This window comes from Erpetoichthys calabaricus, chromosome 13 (genome assembly GCF_900747795.2).
Source record: "Erpetoichthys calabaricus chromosome 13, fErpCal1.3, whole genome shotgun sequence".
Lineage (NCBI taxonomy): Eukaryota > Metazoa > Chordata > Cladistia > Polypteriformes > Polypteridae > Erpetoichthys > Erpetoichthys calabaricus.
The window spans coordinates 83,761,242-83,777,237 of NC_041406.2; the positions used below are offsets into that span (position 1 = coordinate 83,761,242).

Below are 15,996 nucleotides of genomic sequence, written 5' to 3' on the forward strand. Positions count from 1 at the left end.
AGATGTAATCAAAAGCTGGCATATTGTAATTGCTTACTGCAAAATACCGGCTCTTCACAGTGGAGAAGTAGTGTGTTAAAGAAATTATTTTGAAAATGTTTCCTTTTCTTTTTCATAACACGGTTGTCAATGTAATTGTCGAAGGCTTATAGGTGCATCGACAAAGTATTGAGCAAAGGCTGTGAATACTTATGGACATGGGATTTCTCAGTTTTTTTATTTTTAATAAATTTGCAAAAACCTCAAGTAAACTTTTTTCATGTTGTCATTATGGGGTGTTGTGTGTAGAATTCTGAGGAAAAAAAAAGAATTTAATCCATTTTGGAATAAGGCTGTAACATAACAAAATGTGGAAAAAGTGATGCGCTGTGAATACTTTCCAGATGTGTGTGTGTGTATATATATATATATATATATATATATAATATATATATATATATATATATATATATATAGATTTTGTGCTTCTGTAAAATGCCAAATTCTTCCTTGGGAAAACAAAGTTCTGTCTGTCTACCTATTAGGCTACCGGGCCAGAGACTGGGACCCTGCACTCTTAAAAACAGAAGAGACATTTTCCTTAATTTTTCAGTTAAGTTGGCACTTAAATCATTCATGAGGCAGATTGAAGACTTGAGATATGAAGAGGTAGGCGAAGGTGATAGGGATGAGAACGGCGCCTGTACACGTGTCGCATGACCGCCCTGCAACCGAGAGTTGATTCTACAATAAAATAAAATAAGAAGAATAACCTTGGAGGTCAATCATCACCCTGAAAGCGGATTGTAGACGTCATGTAGTATATTTGTACCAAATTTTAGGTCAATATGTCAAACGGTTTGCGAGCTACAGGCGATTTAAAATCCTGGACAGACAGACAGCCACGGTAGCGCATTCTATATAAAGAATATTTCTAAATGTCTTTTAATGTAAAAATCATACTTATGTGCTTTTCTGAATGCAGAATAAGAGTGAAAGGGAAAAATAAAAAATAACTAAATGAGACCAATTATTAATTATTGTGAATCTGGATGGAACAGAAACCTGCAGCCCTGGGAAACGACACTGGGAAGCGCTGCTCTGCGCCACCTTGGAGCTCCAGACTCGGCACAGATTATTTAACACAGCAAAGTCGCCAGAGTTAAATGAACACTTCTAGTGGCGAACTAACCTTTAAAATTGTTTGACTATGGAAAGTGTGAAAACAAAGTAACCCTTAAAATACTGTACAATCACAATACAAATTTATTTTTCTATAGCCCAAAAATCACATAAGAAGTGCCGCAATGGACTTTGAAATCAGACCTAAAAAAGACAAGAAGAAAACTCCCAGAAAAAAAAAAAGGAAATCTTGGGAACGGCAATTCAACGAGAGACCCCTTTCCGGGTAGGGAAACAAAGAAGGGCACATACAGAAAGTGTGGACCTCTTGTCTGCACTTTAAAATGTGAACGGAACGCTGGCGATTTTGCTGTGTGCAGGGAGATTCGTGGCGTCCGTGATTCGCACCTCTTACCTAGCAGGTGAATAAATCCGAGCTAGCATAAGAAATGAGCACTTACTAAGTGAGCGAGCTCCTGGGCAGTCGCCGGGTTGCTGTCCGCCATCGCACCCCCGTGCCGATTCTGTGTCGTCGGCCGCCGTCCCTTTCTTTCAGGCTTGCCGGTGGCGCTCCTTTCATAAACACATGACGGGAAAGCGGGAAACCGCCCGCAAAAACCAGCGCTCTCTACCCGCAATCTCTGCGGAGCCGGTAACCGACGCTTCAGAGCGGGGGGGTTCAGCGAGATGACAACGCCTTTAGCAAGCCCCGCGTGTACTGAAGCGTCGGCGGGCTGCCTGCCGCTCCCCACAACGCGCGGATTAAAAAAGTTAAACATTAAAGGACGTCATGACTTCCTGCAGGTTTGGCAAGTGGAAGTCATACACGGGCGGTTTTCTGGGACTTTTCTTCCTTGTACTCATTTTAACCCCTGGAGAGCCGTGTCGGGACAGTCCCGGCCATTCCTGACTGGAGAGCTACGTAGCTCGCAGAAAATTAAAATGTCAGATATCTGGGTAAACACCTGGATGTTATATAAAGAGACTCTGTGCCAGATGTGTTAAACGATAAAAGTGTTAGGCAGAGCTGTCAAACTCCAGGGCAGCAGGTTATCATTCTAACTCTTTTCCTAATCAGTGACCCGTTTTCACTGCTAGTTAACTTCTTTTTCCTTCAGTTTAATAGCCCCGTTTTTAAGGATTCGGTCCTCTGAATTGATTCGTTGATTCCAAGATTAAAACAGATTTATTGTCTTGTATCCTGATGTTAAATATCTTTTTTTGTTTACCTTAACTTCAGTCTAACAAGGCTCTGTGGCTAAAATAAATGTATTGCCCCGGGCCCTGATGTCGAGAGTATCTATTTTTCTTGTGGTTATCTAGCTTAGGGTTTTTCTATTATCTATCCTTTATCTTTTTCTTGATTTTTTTAATAGAGCCCTAAGGTTAAAATAAAATTATTACCTGGGACTCTGATGTTTAGAATAACTTTCCGCTTTTTGGCGATTGGCTCTTTACAGGTTTTTGATCATCTTTCCCTCACTTCTATTCTAATCTTAACGTCAGTGGAACAAGGCCCTTATGTTAAAACAAAATTTCTATCGGGGGTCCTGAGGTTAAGAGCACTTTTTCTGGGTGTTTTTTGTCGTCTTCTTTTTTTTTCATCTTGGCTTCAGTAAGGCATTAAGGTTAAAATAGATTTATTACCGGAGGCCCTGATGTTAAGATGGTGTTATTTAAGGTGTTCACACTCTTTTTGAGGTGTTGTCCAGTGGTTCATGGCCTAAATGTTGTAATCAGAGGATTATTTGAGGATAAGATATGATAGGGCTGATTGTATAGTAACTTTAAATGCCTTTTGGAATATTTTGGAAAAGTCCTTTGATCTTGTTTTTGGTGTCCTTTCAGTATCCTGAATGAGTAGATTTTAAATATCTAATTGAATTTTGATTTAAGGCATTTATTAATTTGACCAATAGGGGGCATCATTTTTGAACCCGCTATTTGTGATCGAATCCATGACAGCAAATTAGAAAATTAATTTGATAAAATTGAAATGGATGTTTTGGATAAGTGGAGGACAGTATATGGAAGGGCTGGTAGACTATTTTATTGAGGTCTGATAGGATAAGAATAGTCCCCCTTAAAATTATTGATTTATGAATGGAATAAGTGTACCAATGCTTTTTACCTTAACCCCACTATATTGGGACCCTAAGGCTAAAATCCCTGAGGATAAGGTTTCCCTTGTTGTTGGGTATTTTGGTTGTAGTTTGTTGGATTGTCTTGTCCTCTTTTCTATTCTTGCCTTGATCCTATTATACTGGGGCCCTAAGGCTAAAATAAAAGTATTACCTTGGTCCCTAAAGTTAAGGTCTTTTTTTGTTGTTGTTTTGTGGGGATCTGATGTAGTTACCAAGAGCCCTAAAATTTGAACTTGGAGAAGGGCGTCTGATGATTATTGATTAGGCCCAATATCTCCTTGTGATTCTTGAATAAGATCTATCCATCCATCCGTTATCCAACCCACTATATCCCAACTACAGGGTCACGGGGGTCCGCTGGAGCCAATCCCAGCCAACACAGGGCGCAAGGCAGGAAACAAACCCCGGGCAGGGTGCCAGCCCACCGCAGGGCACACACACACACACACCAAGCACACACTAGGGACAATTTAGGATGTACAATGCACCTAACCTGCAGCGCTACCTACTGCGCCACCGTGCCACCCCTTGAATAAGATGCCATATTAAAATTATTTATGTACTTACAATGATGAATACCTTTTTTTTTACTAATATATGAGTATTCTATAACCCTAATTTTAAGGTCCTGCAAAGGTTATTTATAGTAGATTTTGATATTCTAACTTGTTCCAAATTTTGAGTATTTTTCAAGTTGACCAGTAGGGGGCATCATTTGTTGAACCGATACCAGAAATCAATAAAATTTGATAAAAATGAATGGAATTTTTAGGAATAATTAAAAACTAATTATTAGAGACAGACAGGACAAGAATTATGGGGTTTACAAAGATTTGCTGGACATCTTATGGAATGGGGTATATACCTTTAAAAATATTAATATATGAATGGAGCAGTGTACCCATGCTTAGGCCTTCGGGCCATTATCCCCTACCCTAAACCTAACTCTGCAATAACACAGGCTAAGTTCAGGTTTTCTTAATCTGTTAGTGTCCTGCTAGGTAGCCTACCATACATTAAAGATTTCATTTTTTTCTCTACATATTTGGAAGTTAACCTCGACTTCTGCTCATGGTTTGGTAAACTATTGGCTGAATAAAATATCATAAGTGGGTGGAACATACTGCCTAAAGCTTTGTCTTTGTTTGGTGTTGGTCTTGGTTGTGCTTTGTTTTACATATAATTTGTATCTTGCTGGTGTGTAGTCTATTTTACAACGGGGATACAGGATTAAAATAAATGTATTATCTTGTGCCCTTATGTTAAAGTAGCTTTTTGGTTATCTGGATTTGGACTTGAGAAAGCTTGGAGGTAAAAATAGATTTATTACCCGGGGTTTTGAGGCTAATAATAGTTCTTGTCAACGTCCAGACTCTGTGTTTTAGTTTTGTTCAATTAGGTGTTATTTGTGGGTGATTCCCTTAGATAGATCATCTATCCCTCACTTCTTTCTGAACTTAACCTCCGTGGATCAAGGCCCTGATGTTAAGATAGAATTAAAGGGGATGTGGCCCTGAGGTTAAAAGTTATTTCTTTTTGGGGTTGACTGTGGTGTTTTATTTATATCATCTATCTCTCACTTTATTCTAAACTTAACCTCAGTGGAATAAGTCCCTGATGTTAAGATAGTATTGAGTGGACAACCCCGAGGTTAAACGTTTTCTATGAGGTTAGACTGCAGAATTCCTTTTGATTATTATAATTTTCTTTGCATTTTGGAATCTTGATAAGAAGGTCTCGGGTTAAAATAGAGTTATTGCCAGAGGTCCTGATATTAAGATGGTGTGCTCTAGGGTATTCACTCTTTTATTGTGATGTGTTGAATACTGTAGGTTTAGGCCTGAATGTGTTAACTATGATACTATTGTAGAAAGGATAGTAGATAGGTAGGACTGGCCGATTGTGCAGTGATTTGAATGCCTTTTTGAGATGCGGTAGGATGGTCTTGATTGAGCTTGTTTATGATGTTCCTTTGATATCTGGAATGAGCAAATTTTTGAATATCACAACTAAAATTGAAATTAAGACATGTATTAATGTGATCAATAGCGGTTATCAATTTTGAACTAGCTATTGTTAAAATGTAAAATTGATGTCAAAATTCAATATTGATAGGATAAAATTAAAATTCTTGCTTGGATAGGTAGACAGTATGGAAGAGTTTTCAGGACATTATACTTAGATAGATAGATACTTTATTAAACAGACAATAACTATGTATAATGTTAAATATTAACGTTTACCCCCCCCCCCGGGTGGAACTGAAGAGTCGCATAGTGTGGTGGAGGAACGATCTCCTCAGTCTGTCAGTGGAGCAGGACGGTGACAGCAGTCTGTCGCTGAAGCTGCTCCTCTGTCTAGAGATGATCCTGTTCAGTGGATTCTCCATGATTGACAGAAGTCTGCTCAGCGCCCGTTGCTCTGCCACGGATGTCAAACTGTCCAGCTCCGTGCCTACAATAGAGCCTGCCTTCCTCACCAGTTTGTCCAGGCATGAGGCGTCCTTCTTAATGCTGCCTCCCCAGCACACCACTGCATAGAAGAGGGCGCTCACCACAACCGTCTGATAGAACATCTGCAGCATCTTATTGCAGATGTTGAAGGACGCCAGCCTTCTAAGGCAGTATAGTCGGCTCTGTCCTTTCTTACACAGAGCATCAATATTGGCAGTCCAGTCCAATTTATCATCCAGCTGCACTCCCAGGTATTTATAGGTCTGCACCATCTGCACACAGTCACCTCTGATGATCACGGGGTCCATGAGGGGCCTGGTCCTCCTAAAATCCACCACCAGCTCCTTGGTTTTGCTGGTGTTCAGTTGTAGGTGGTGTGAGTCACACCATTTAACAAAGTCCAGTCCTTGATTAGGTCCTTATACTCCTCCCCCTGCCCACTCCTGATGCAGCCCACGATAGCAGTGTCGTCAGCGAACTTTTGCACGTGGCAGGACTCCGAGTTGTATTGGAAGTCTGATGTATATAGGCTGAACAGGACCGGAGAAAGTACAGTCCCCTGCGGCGCTCCTGTGCTGCTGACCACAATGTCAGACCTGCAGTTCCCAAGACGCACATACTGAGGTCTGTCTTTAGGATAGTCCATGAAACATGCCACCAGGTATGAATCTACTCCCATCTCTGTCAGCTTGTCCCTAAGGAGCAGAGGTTGGATGGTGTTGAAGGTGCTAGAGAAGTCCAGAAACATAATTCTTACAGCACCACTGCTTCTGTCCAAGTGGGAGAGAGATCGGTGTAGCATATAGATGATGGCATCCTCCGCTCCCACCTTCTCCTGATATGCAAACTGCAGAGGGTCGAGGGCGTGTTGAACCTGTGGCCTCAGGTGGTGAAGCAGCAGCCTCTCCATGGTCTTCATCACGTGTGACGTCAGAGCAACAGGCCGGAAGTCATTCAGCTCACCAGGACGTGATACCTTCGGGACTGGGGTGATACAAGATGTTTTCCAAAGCCTCGGGACTCTCCCCTTTTCCAGGCTTAGGTTGAAGATGCGCTATAGAGGACCCCCCAGCTCCGATACACAGACCTGCAGCAGTCGTGGCGATACGCCATCTGGACCCGCTGCTTTGCTTGTACGAAGTCTCCTCAGCTCTCTGTTCACCTGCGCTGTTGTAATTGTTAGTGGGGATGTCTCTCCTATGCTGGTATCAGCATAGAATATGCCCTGCAAAATAAGTACTGTATTTTATAAATGGAATATGTGTACCAATGCTTGCCTTTGGGCTGTTATCCCCTAATCTAAACCTAACCCTACCATAACACAGGCTAAGTTCAAGTTTTCTTAATCTGTTGGTGTCCTGCTAGGTAGCCTACCATCCATTAAAGATTTCATTTTTTTTCCTCTACATATTTGGAAGTTTTTTCAAAACGCAAATTAGTAACACGTGTAAAGAACCGTGGTGTCTTTGTCAAGCTCTAGTTCTATGATGAACCACACAGCCCAGTAAAAAACCATAAAGTGCCAGTACAGAACCATGATTTTTAGGAGTGTGGGGCTGTGAGACATCAGTGCTAAAAAGCAGCTTTTGTATAAAACAGAGAGAAATACAAACACGAGCATAAGGCGACAGAACCGGGCGTACGTTAATTCCTTACCGGTTTGCCTAGCGCACCCTTAATCCAGCACCTTTTAGGACCAAGAGGACGACGGGGCCAGTCTGCGAATGACGTCATTACCAGGAAGCGCAGCATTCTACGTTTTTGAATGAAGAGGCTGCTGTGTAGAAAATCGGCTCTGGAATGGAGCGTCTGTGACACTTTGGGGAGAGGTGTTTCTCGCCACGTCTGCGCGTAGGCAGCAAACTAAATGTGGACATTAAAGTTTCGGAACGCCAAACAAGGCCACCAGTGTGCCCAAAGAGACGCTGTGCTGCTTTATGCAGATCGGGGAAGCGAAGAAAGCAACGCAAAAAGCCTTCGGTGAAGAGACAGACGCGAGTAGGGACAAAGAAGACCGAACAGGACGGCTCTCCCCGGATTACAGAGCGGTAGGTTTTAGATAAAGCTGTGCTGGAGACATTCATTAAAGTCGGGCATTGATGTGCGCGCTCGTTGTCTTCGGGTGCTTCCTGTGCCACTTCGGGTTAGAGTTGTGACTGAGCTTATGGCAAATGTTTTGCGTTGTTTTGTTCTTTATGTTGCGCTCTGTGGGCGTCACTGATTGGCCGGAGTCCTGCCCTGTTTTTTGTTTCAGGTCTGATCGATGATTGCGTGGCAGAAGATGAAGTAGCAACATCGTTGTAATTAAGCATCGTACCTTTGCAGGAAATGAAAGGCAGAGCCGCCGATCGACGTCATCCACCCAGGCTGCCATGGGTATATGAGAAAGTGTCCAAGTATTTTTGAAAACTTTTGATACTATTTGCGGTTGGAAGTTCATCTGCTAATCACCCTTATCATTTATTCCAATTGAATATGGAAGATGAAGCTTTGGATCAGATCATTTACGTGATCAATCAGCTGATATCATGGCTTGCCTCTGGTGCCATGGTCTTTGGAGGTGTTGTGCCCTACATTCCTCAGTACAGAGACATCAAGCGCACCCAGAATGCGGAGGGGTTTTCTACATATGTGTGTCTGGTGTTACTGGTGGCAAACATCTTGAGGATATTATTCTGGTAAGTTGAAGCCTTTTAATCTTTTTTTTTGATGTTTTAAGTCTTTGTCAGATAATTGAATCAATTATTATGGTCCTGTTTTATATAGGATGACATGGTGGTTAGCACTGCAGCCTTACAGACAGGGTTCAAATCATGGTCTTGTAACTGTATGTGGAGTTTGCATGGTCTCCCCATGTCTCAGTGGAGTTTTATCAACTAGTTGAAAGTTCGGACACACCCAGACATTTTCATGTTGGAGCGAAAAATACTCACTTTGAATGAAGGCACCAGGAGTCGGAGGATAGGCAAACAGAGTAATTAGTTTTATCGCAATAAACAATAATACAGACTCGACCCAATTAGGCCAAACTGAGCTGAGCCCCAAACGAGCCAAAAATCACCGTTTATATAATCATTTCTTATCATCTTGACCTCGCTTGCTCGCTCGTAACAATGCATTTGCTGTCTATTCGGACTCACTGCCCCAGCTGGCTCCTCACGGGCCTTTCTTGGCCACCACTATTTTCTGCATCTAGTCATTCTATACCATTTTCTGCTTCCCTTATTTCTTAGCCGACCTTCAAACAACAGGTGTTCCCCCTTCTCTGTCCTCGAGCAGTTTCTGTACGTCATTCTCTTCCTGCTCTGTCTTTCCGAGTTACTCAATATTGGTGGTTTTGCTCCAAGCTTAACTAAAAAAGAAATCTGGCAAATGCCTATTGTGATAGTTGCCCGGACACCACTTCTTTATAAAACACACACGTTTATTAAACATTAAATAAACAATTCCACCACTACCCACAAAGCAAAAATCACCCCAATATCTCAGGCCTTTGCCGCCTCTACTCCTCCCGGGAGCTTTGTCCTACTCCCACTCCCGACTCTGGCTCAATGACTGTAAGGAGGCGGCCCCTTTTATTCCCGCCCGGATGTGCTCCAGGTGGCTAATGACGTCCATCTGGCAGCACCTTTGCCCCGGAAACACTCCGGACTTTCCTGGCAGATTCCTCCGCCATCTTGCCGAGTGTGGCGGAAGTAAACATATCCGGGTCCCACGAGGTTTATAGCGCCCCCAGGCGGTGGCCACGGGTCCCAACAAGTCCAACAGGTCTTTCTCCTTTCCCGTGGTCCTCTCCTGCTCCATGGCGGTTGTGCCCTCGTGGCCCGGAAAACTATTTCCGCCACCTTCCGGTCCTTTCTGGCGTCCCGGCCAGGTAATCATCCTGGCCACCTGTGACACTATTTGCTTGACATATCTAATTCATACTAAGTTTTAATGCTTATAGAAGCTCTTAATAATAATAGTAATAATTCATTTTATTTATAAGGCACTTTACATTTACATTACACAAGTGACCTGAGACAGAACAATGACCACTGCTCCATTATCAAGTATGCGGATGACACCACACTCATAGGACGCATATCTGGGGAGGATGAAAGCCACCATCTAGATCGAGTGGACTGGATGGTAAACTGGTGCAATAAAAACTCTCACTCTGAATGTAAAAAAGACCAATGAAATGATTTTTGATTTTAAGAGACAGAAATCTGTATGTTCACCTATTGTATTTCTGGAAGAGGAGGTAGAAATAGTGACTGAATAAAAATACTTAGGAACTTACCTAGATAACAATCTTAACTGGAATACAAATACAAAAAACTTTATTCTCTAAATGCAACCAGCGCTTATTTCTCCTTCATAAACTCAAACTATTTAAAGTAGACAAGGACCTCATGTTGTCCTTTTATCGCAGTCTGATCCAGTCTGTGATCACTTTCAGTTTCATAGTCTGACAAACCAAAACTCAAAAAAGCTCCAGCAGATTACGAAGTATGCAGCTAAAGTTATTGGGGCTGATGTAGATGATTTGTCTAGTGTATGTGTCTCAGAGGGCAATGCTAAAGAAACTGGAAATCATCTCAACTGATGACAGACATCCATTACATGTAGAACTAAAGTTCAGTAAATCAGGAAGGAGAGTTGCTTTGAAAACCCACACAAATCGCTCCAGAAACTCCTTTCTTCGTAGTGCCATACGACTTTTCAGTAAGAAATATCGAAGATAATGATTAAGGTTTTGATGCATATCCTGTAACTTTTTAATTTTTTTTGGTGTAAACATGTAGTATCTAACTGCCTTACCTTAACCTTTCTTGTTTCTATTTGTCTTTGTTTTCTTGTGTAAACATGACTAAATAAAGAAACCTTAAACCTTAAATTAGTAGTAAATCTCAAAGTCCTACATAAAAATATTTAACAAAGGCAAAAGAAGATAAAAACTGAGATAAAACAACAATAAATAGTGGCATTCTTGTTAATATGCTTTCCTAACTAAAAAAGTCTTTAGCTATTTTTTAAAACAGCCCACAATCTGCTGTGTTCTCAAGTTCTGTGGTAGGGCATTCCAGAGTCATGGAGCAGCGGCTACAAAGGCTCGGTCACCCATTGAACAAAATTTGGTCATAGGGGGTCCTCAGGTTACGACACAGTTCCGTTCCTACACTACAGCAGTGATGTAAACCAGATTTTGGTGTAAGTCGAAACACACCCTAGCCTAACACATTTGCAAAATCATAATCTAGAACATAAAAACACAACTAACCACAGAAAAAGGAAATGGACATAAATATACTGTACTGTACACGGCACTGTAGTAACAGGAAAAAATGAGTGAAAAAAATAAAAAATTCCTTCCCTTTATTCCTTCTGATCTCTTTACAATGTCTAATTTCACTTCCATCATGATGGGTTTCCTCTTCTTCGAAGCACTACCACCTGAAGACTCTGACTTTCGTTTAGGAGCCATGATAAGGGCCAGAAAGACGCCAAACAAAACAAAACAACACAAACGGAACACTTGTGCTGCGCACAACCAAACAAATTCTCCAATCCCTCACTCATACGCCGCGTTACTGTGTATTCTTCCTCTGCGCCCAACCAAACAAATTCGCCAACTCCCTCACTCATATGCTGCGTTACTGTATATTGTTCCTCTGCGCACAACCAAACTAATTCACCAACTCCCTCACTCATACGCCGCGTTACTGTATATTGTTCCTCTGCGCACAACCAAACTAATTCACCAACTCCCTCACTCATACGCCGCGTTACTGTATATTGTTCCTCTGTGCACAACCAAACTAATTCACCAACTCCCTCACTCATATGCTGCGTTACTGTATATTGTTCCTCTGCGCACAACCAAACAAATTTGCCAACTCCCTCACTCATATGCTGCGTTACTGTATATTGTTCCTCTGTGCACAACCAAACTAATTCACCAACTCCCTCACTCATATGCTGCGTTACTGTATATTGTTCCTCTGCGCACAACCAAACAAATTCGCCAACTCCCTCACTCATATGCTGCGTTACTGTATATTGTTCCTCTGTGCACAACCAAACAAATTCGCCAACTCCCTCACTCATATGCTGCGTTACTGTATATTATTCCTCTGCGCACAATCAAACTAATTCACCAACTCCCTCACTCATACGCCGCGTTACTGCGTATTCTTCCGCTGTGCGTAACCAAACTAGTTTGCCCAGTAAGTACGACGCTAACGGCGTAAGTCGAAACACTCACATCTCAATTTTGTAAAGTTTTATTGGAGTGAGCGTTGTAAACTCGAAACTTCATATGTCGAGACGTCGTAACCCGAGGACCCCCTATATTTGCAAAACGGAGGTTTCTTGTAGTAGATTGTAATATAAGGATTTCCTTAAGATATTGTGGAGCACGTCCATGAATACACTGATGAGTGAGCAAACAGAGCTTGTATTCGATACGGAGATGGATAGGGAGCCAATGAAGTGACCGAAGGATTGGTGAAATGTGTTCATATTTCCCCACCTTCATCAGGATCCTTGCAGCACTATTTTGAATTTGATGGAGCTTTTGAAAGCTCTTGTTGGGTATCCCGATGAGGAGTGCATTACAATAGTCCAGCCTGGAGGAGACAAAGGCATGAACCAGCTTTTCAGCATCACAAAGGGAGAGGTAGGGACAGTTTGGCTATGTGTTGGAGATGAAAGAATGCAATTTTACAAAGGTGATGAACATGTGTATCAAATGACAGATGGGAGTCTAATTTGACACCTAGATTTGTAACAGAGGGGGAGAGGGTAATGGTGTGACCAGAAAAGGAAATACAATTTACAGAGGAACGAAGTTGGGTTACCAATTAAAAGAACTTCAGTTTTGTTGCTGTTCAGCTTAAGGAAGTTCTTGGACATCCAGGCCTCAATCTCATCCAAGCAGTAGGGAAGGGTTGATGGAGGTGTAAGTGAAATCAAAATCCTCTTAATTAGTTTTACGTCTGTTTATGCTGCTACATGACTTTTTATTTTCCATAGCAGCCATACCACATTCACTTCAGAACAGGTCACCCAGCTGAAAGTAAGCATAATCATGCCCAAACCATATAGGAAAAGTTTGGGTTGCTGTTGGTGAGGCTGGCAGGGGGCGCATACCCTGTAATGTGAACGTGGATCCCAATGCCCCAATGCAGTGATGGAGACACTGCTGTTTGCATGAGGCGTAAAACCAAGGTCCTGACTCTCTTGTGTTCATAAACGATTTTTGGGCATCCTTCATCAAGAGTAGAGTGCATCACAATGTCCAGGCTAAATAGCCCACCATGGCCTAGTCATTCTGGGCCCCTAATCATCCCCTGTCTCTAATTGGCTGTCTCTCTCTCTCTCTCTCTCTCTCTCTCTCTCTCTCTCTCTCTCTCTCTCTCTCTCTCTCACCCTCACCATGTCACCACCTAACAGCTAATGTGTGGTGAGCATGCTGGCACAAAAATGGCTGCCATGGCATCATCCCGGTGGATGCTACACATTAGTAGTGGCTGAAGTGTCCCCACACTCACTGAAGCGCTTTGAGTATTGTGAAATGCACTTTATAAATGTAAAGAATTGATAATAATATTATTTGATAGAAATTGGTACCCCACAACCTTGTTCAGGACTAAGCGGGTTAGAAAATGTCTGACTGAATTATTGCATTGGGTGTGACGAGGATGGACAGGATTAGAAATGAGGACATTAGAGGGTCAGCTCAAGTTGGACGGTTGGGAGACAAAGTCAGAGAGGTCAGATTGGCGTTGGTTTGGACATGTGCAGAGGAGTGATGCTGAGTACAATGAGAGAAGGGTTCTAAGGATAGAGCTGACAGGCAAGAGGAGAAGAGGAAGGCCTAAGAGGAGGTTTATGGATGTGCTGATAGAGGACATGTAGATGATGGGTGTGACAGAGCAAGATGACGAGAATAGGAAGATATGGAAGAAGATGATACAATACAATACAATTGCATAGCCCAAAATCACACAAGAAGTGCCGTAACGGGCTTTAACAGGCCCTGCCTCTTGACAGCCCCCCAGCCTCAACTCTCTAAGAAGACAAGGAAAAACTCCCAAAAAAACCCTTGTAGGGAAAAATGGAAGAAACCTTGGGAAAGGGAGTTCAAAGAGAGACCCCTTTTCAGGTAGGTTGGGTGTGCTTTGGGTGTCACTAAGAAGGGGGTCAATACAATACAATACAATACAATACACAGAACAGAACAAATCCTCAATACAGTATAAAAATCAAACTTTTACAAGTACGGAGCAGAATTTAACAGTAGAAGATATCCCATAATATGATTTGGATTTGTTTAGAGTCTTGGAGACCTCAACCATCAAGCTGCCTCCCCCATTTGGCCATTCCACAGCTGAGACATTGCTGGGCCAGCCAATCCGATGATCTGCTGTGGCGACCCCTAATGGGAGCAGCCGAAAGAAGAAGAAGAATTCACATATGACTGCACAGCCCCATTTTCAGCAGGCATTCCTTCAGTGTCCTAATGGTCCACTCCCTTAGCTTATCCTTAATTATTTCTGTATAAATGCTAATGGTTTATTAGAGAAACTTTCATAATTGCACTAGCACCACTAAAACCTGCTATTCCGTTCGCTTGGGTCGCAAGGTACTGGTATTCCAAAAGTTTGCTTCAAGGTTCAGCGATGACCAAATTGAAACCACAATCTCAAGAAACATGTCGGTTGTTGTTTATTTTAGGAGTATGAAGGTTATTCCACATGACAGATTGCCAAGAAACTCATTTCATACAAAGGTGATTACTGCTGTCTTGAGAGAGGAGGGCAAACTGGATCTAACCAGGATAGAAGGAGAAGAAGGAGGGCAAGGCCCAGATGGGCAACCTCATAACAGGAGAAGGACATCAGAGTGTGTAGTGTGAGAAACAAACGGCTCACAGGTCCTCGGTTAGTGTCTTCCTTCAATACACGCCAAATACCAGTGTCGCCCACACTAGAGAAAAGACTACGACTCCAGGATGCTGACCATAGTGCGCCCTTCCAGTCTTTTTTTCCCCAGTGTTCTTTTACCCATTTTAAACTTTTCTTTTTATTTGCGAGGTATGGCATTTTCTTTGAAACTCTGCCTGTTAGGCCACCATCCTGGAGTGTCATCTTTTCTCTGCGGCAGATTACATTGGAAATTTGGTAAGGAAGAAGCCAACTGAGGACCTGTGAGACGTTTTCAACCTCTTATGCAGTTGTTCTTTTGGGGTCCCCGTCCCCTTCTTTAGTTCTTGTTAGATCCAATTTGCCCCCCCTTCTCTGAGGACAGTAGCAGACACCTCACCTTTGTATGAAATCTTCAGTTTTTTGTCAGACGGAATAACTTTCATTCTGCAAAAATGCAATTGACTGATGTGTTTCTTGAGAAAGCTGTTTCAGTTTGGCCATTTTTTAACTCAGAAATGAAGTTTAGGAACCAAAGTGAACAGAATGAAAAGTTTCAGTGGTGCTGATGCAAGTAAAATGTTTTCTTTAATGCCAATTACCATTTAAAATAACTACTGTATATACTAACGGATAAGTCGGGACTTGATTTTACCGTATAACTTCTGGTATTTTATAATGTCGGTCCTTGCTGGGGTCGTCATCAATAGGATCCGTAATGACTTGCTCAACTACCAGCGATTGGAGCAGTCTCGTTTTACGCCTAAGAAGTCTACCATCGATCGCATCCTGGCACTGAGGGTTCTCATGGAGCGCAAACGCGAATATCGGCAGAGTTTCTTTGCAGCCTTTGTTGATTTTCACAAAGCGTTTAACTCAGTTGATCGAGCTTCCCTGTGGGACATCCCGAGGATTTGTGGAATCCCCTCGAGGTTGCTGGATATCATGGCCAGCCTGTACACTGGTACTGTGAGTGCTGTGCAGAGTGGAGGCAGGACCTCTGTGTTTTTCCCAGTTGATTCTGGGGTTAGTCAGTGGTGTGTTCTGCTCCAACTCGGTTCAATGATTGTATGGACTGGGTGTTGGGTAAGGTCGTGGAGTCCAGCGACTGTGGGTCATCTGTTGGTGAAGAAAGATTCACGGATCTTGACTTTGCTGATGATGCTGTGATCTTCGCGGAGTCAATGGAGGCTCTGATTGGGGCGCTCGAGAGACTGAGTGAGGAGTCTGAGTGTCTGGGCTTGCAAGGGTCCTGATAAAAAACAAAGATCCAGGCCTTTAATGACCTCTTGGGCACGACCATCAGCAGTGTGTCTGTCTGCGGAGAGAGTGTCGACCTTGTCGAGATGTTTACTTACCTTGGCAGTGACATTAATATCTCTGGTG

At 42.5% G+C, this 15,996-nt stretch overlaps 1 protein-coding gene across 2 annotated transcripts in view; it reads left to right on the forward strand.

The window, feature by feature from the left end:
• The first annotated feature begins 7,374 nt into the window (after positions 1-7,374).
• The window catches only part of slc66a2 (solute carrier family 66 member 2), a 117,419-nt gene continuing 108,797 nt past the window's right edge, over positions 7,375-15,996 (forward strand). The window contains exons 1-2 of one of the 2 annotated variants that reach the window (XM_028817186.2): positions 7,375-7,746; positions 7,953-8,376. In XM_028817186.2, the coding sequence (XP_028673019.1) occupies positions 8,174-8,376 (203 nt within the window). In that variant the 5' untranslated portion in view covers positions 7,375-7,746; positions 7,953-8,173. The remainder of the gene's footprint in view (positions 7,747-7,952; positions 8,377-15,996) is intronic. The other variant, XM_028817187.2, reaches the window with a different exon arrangement.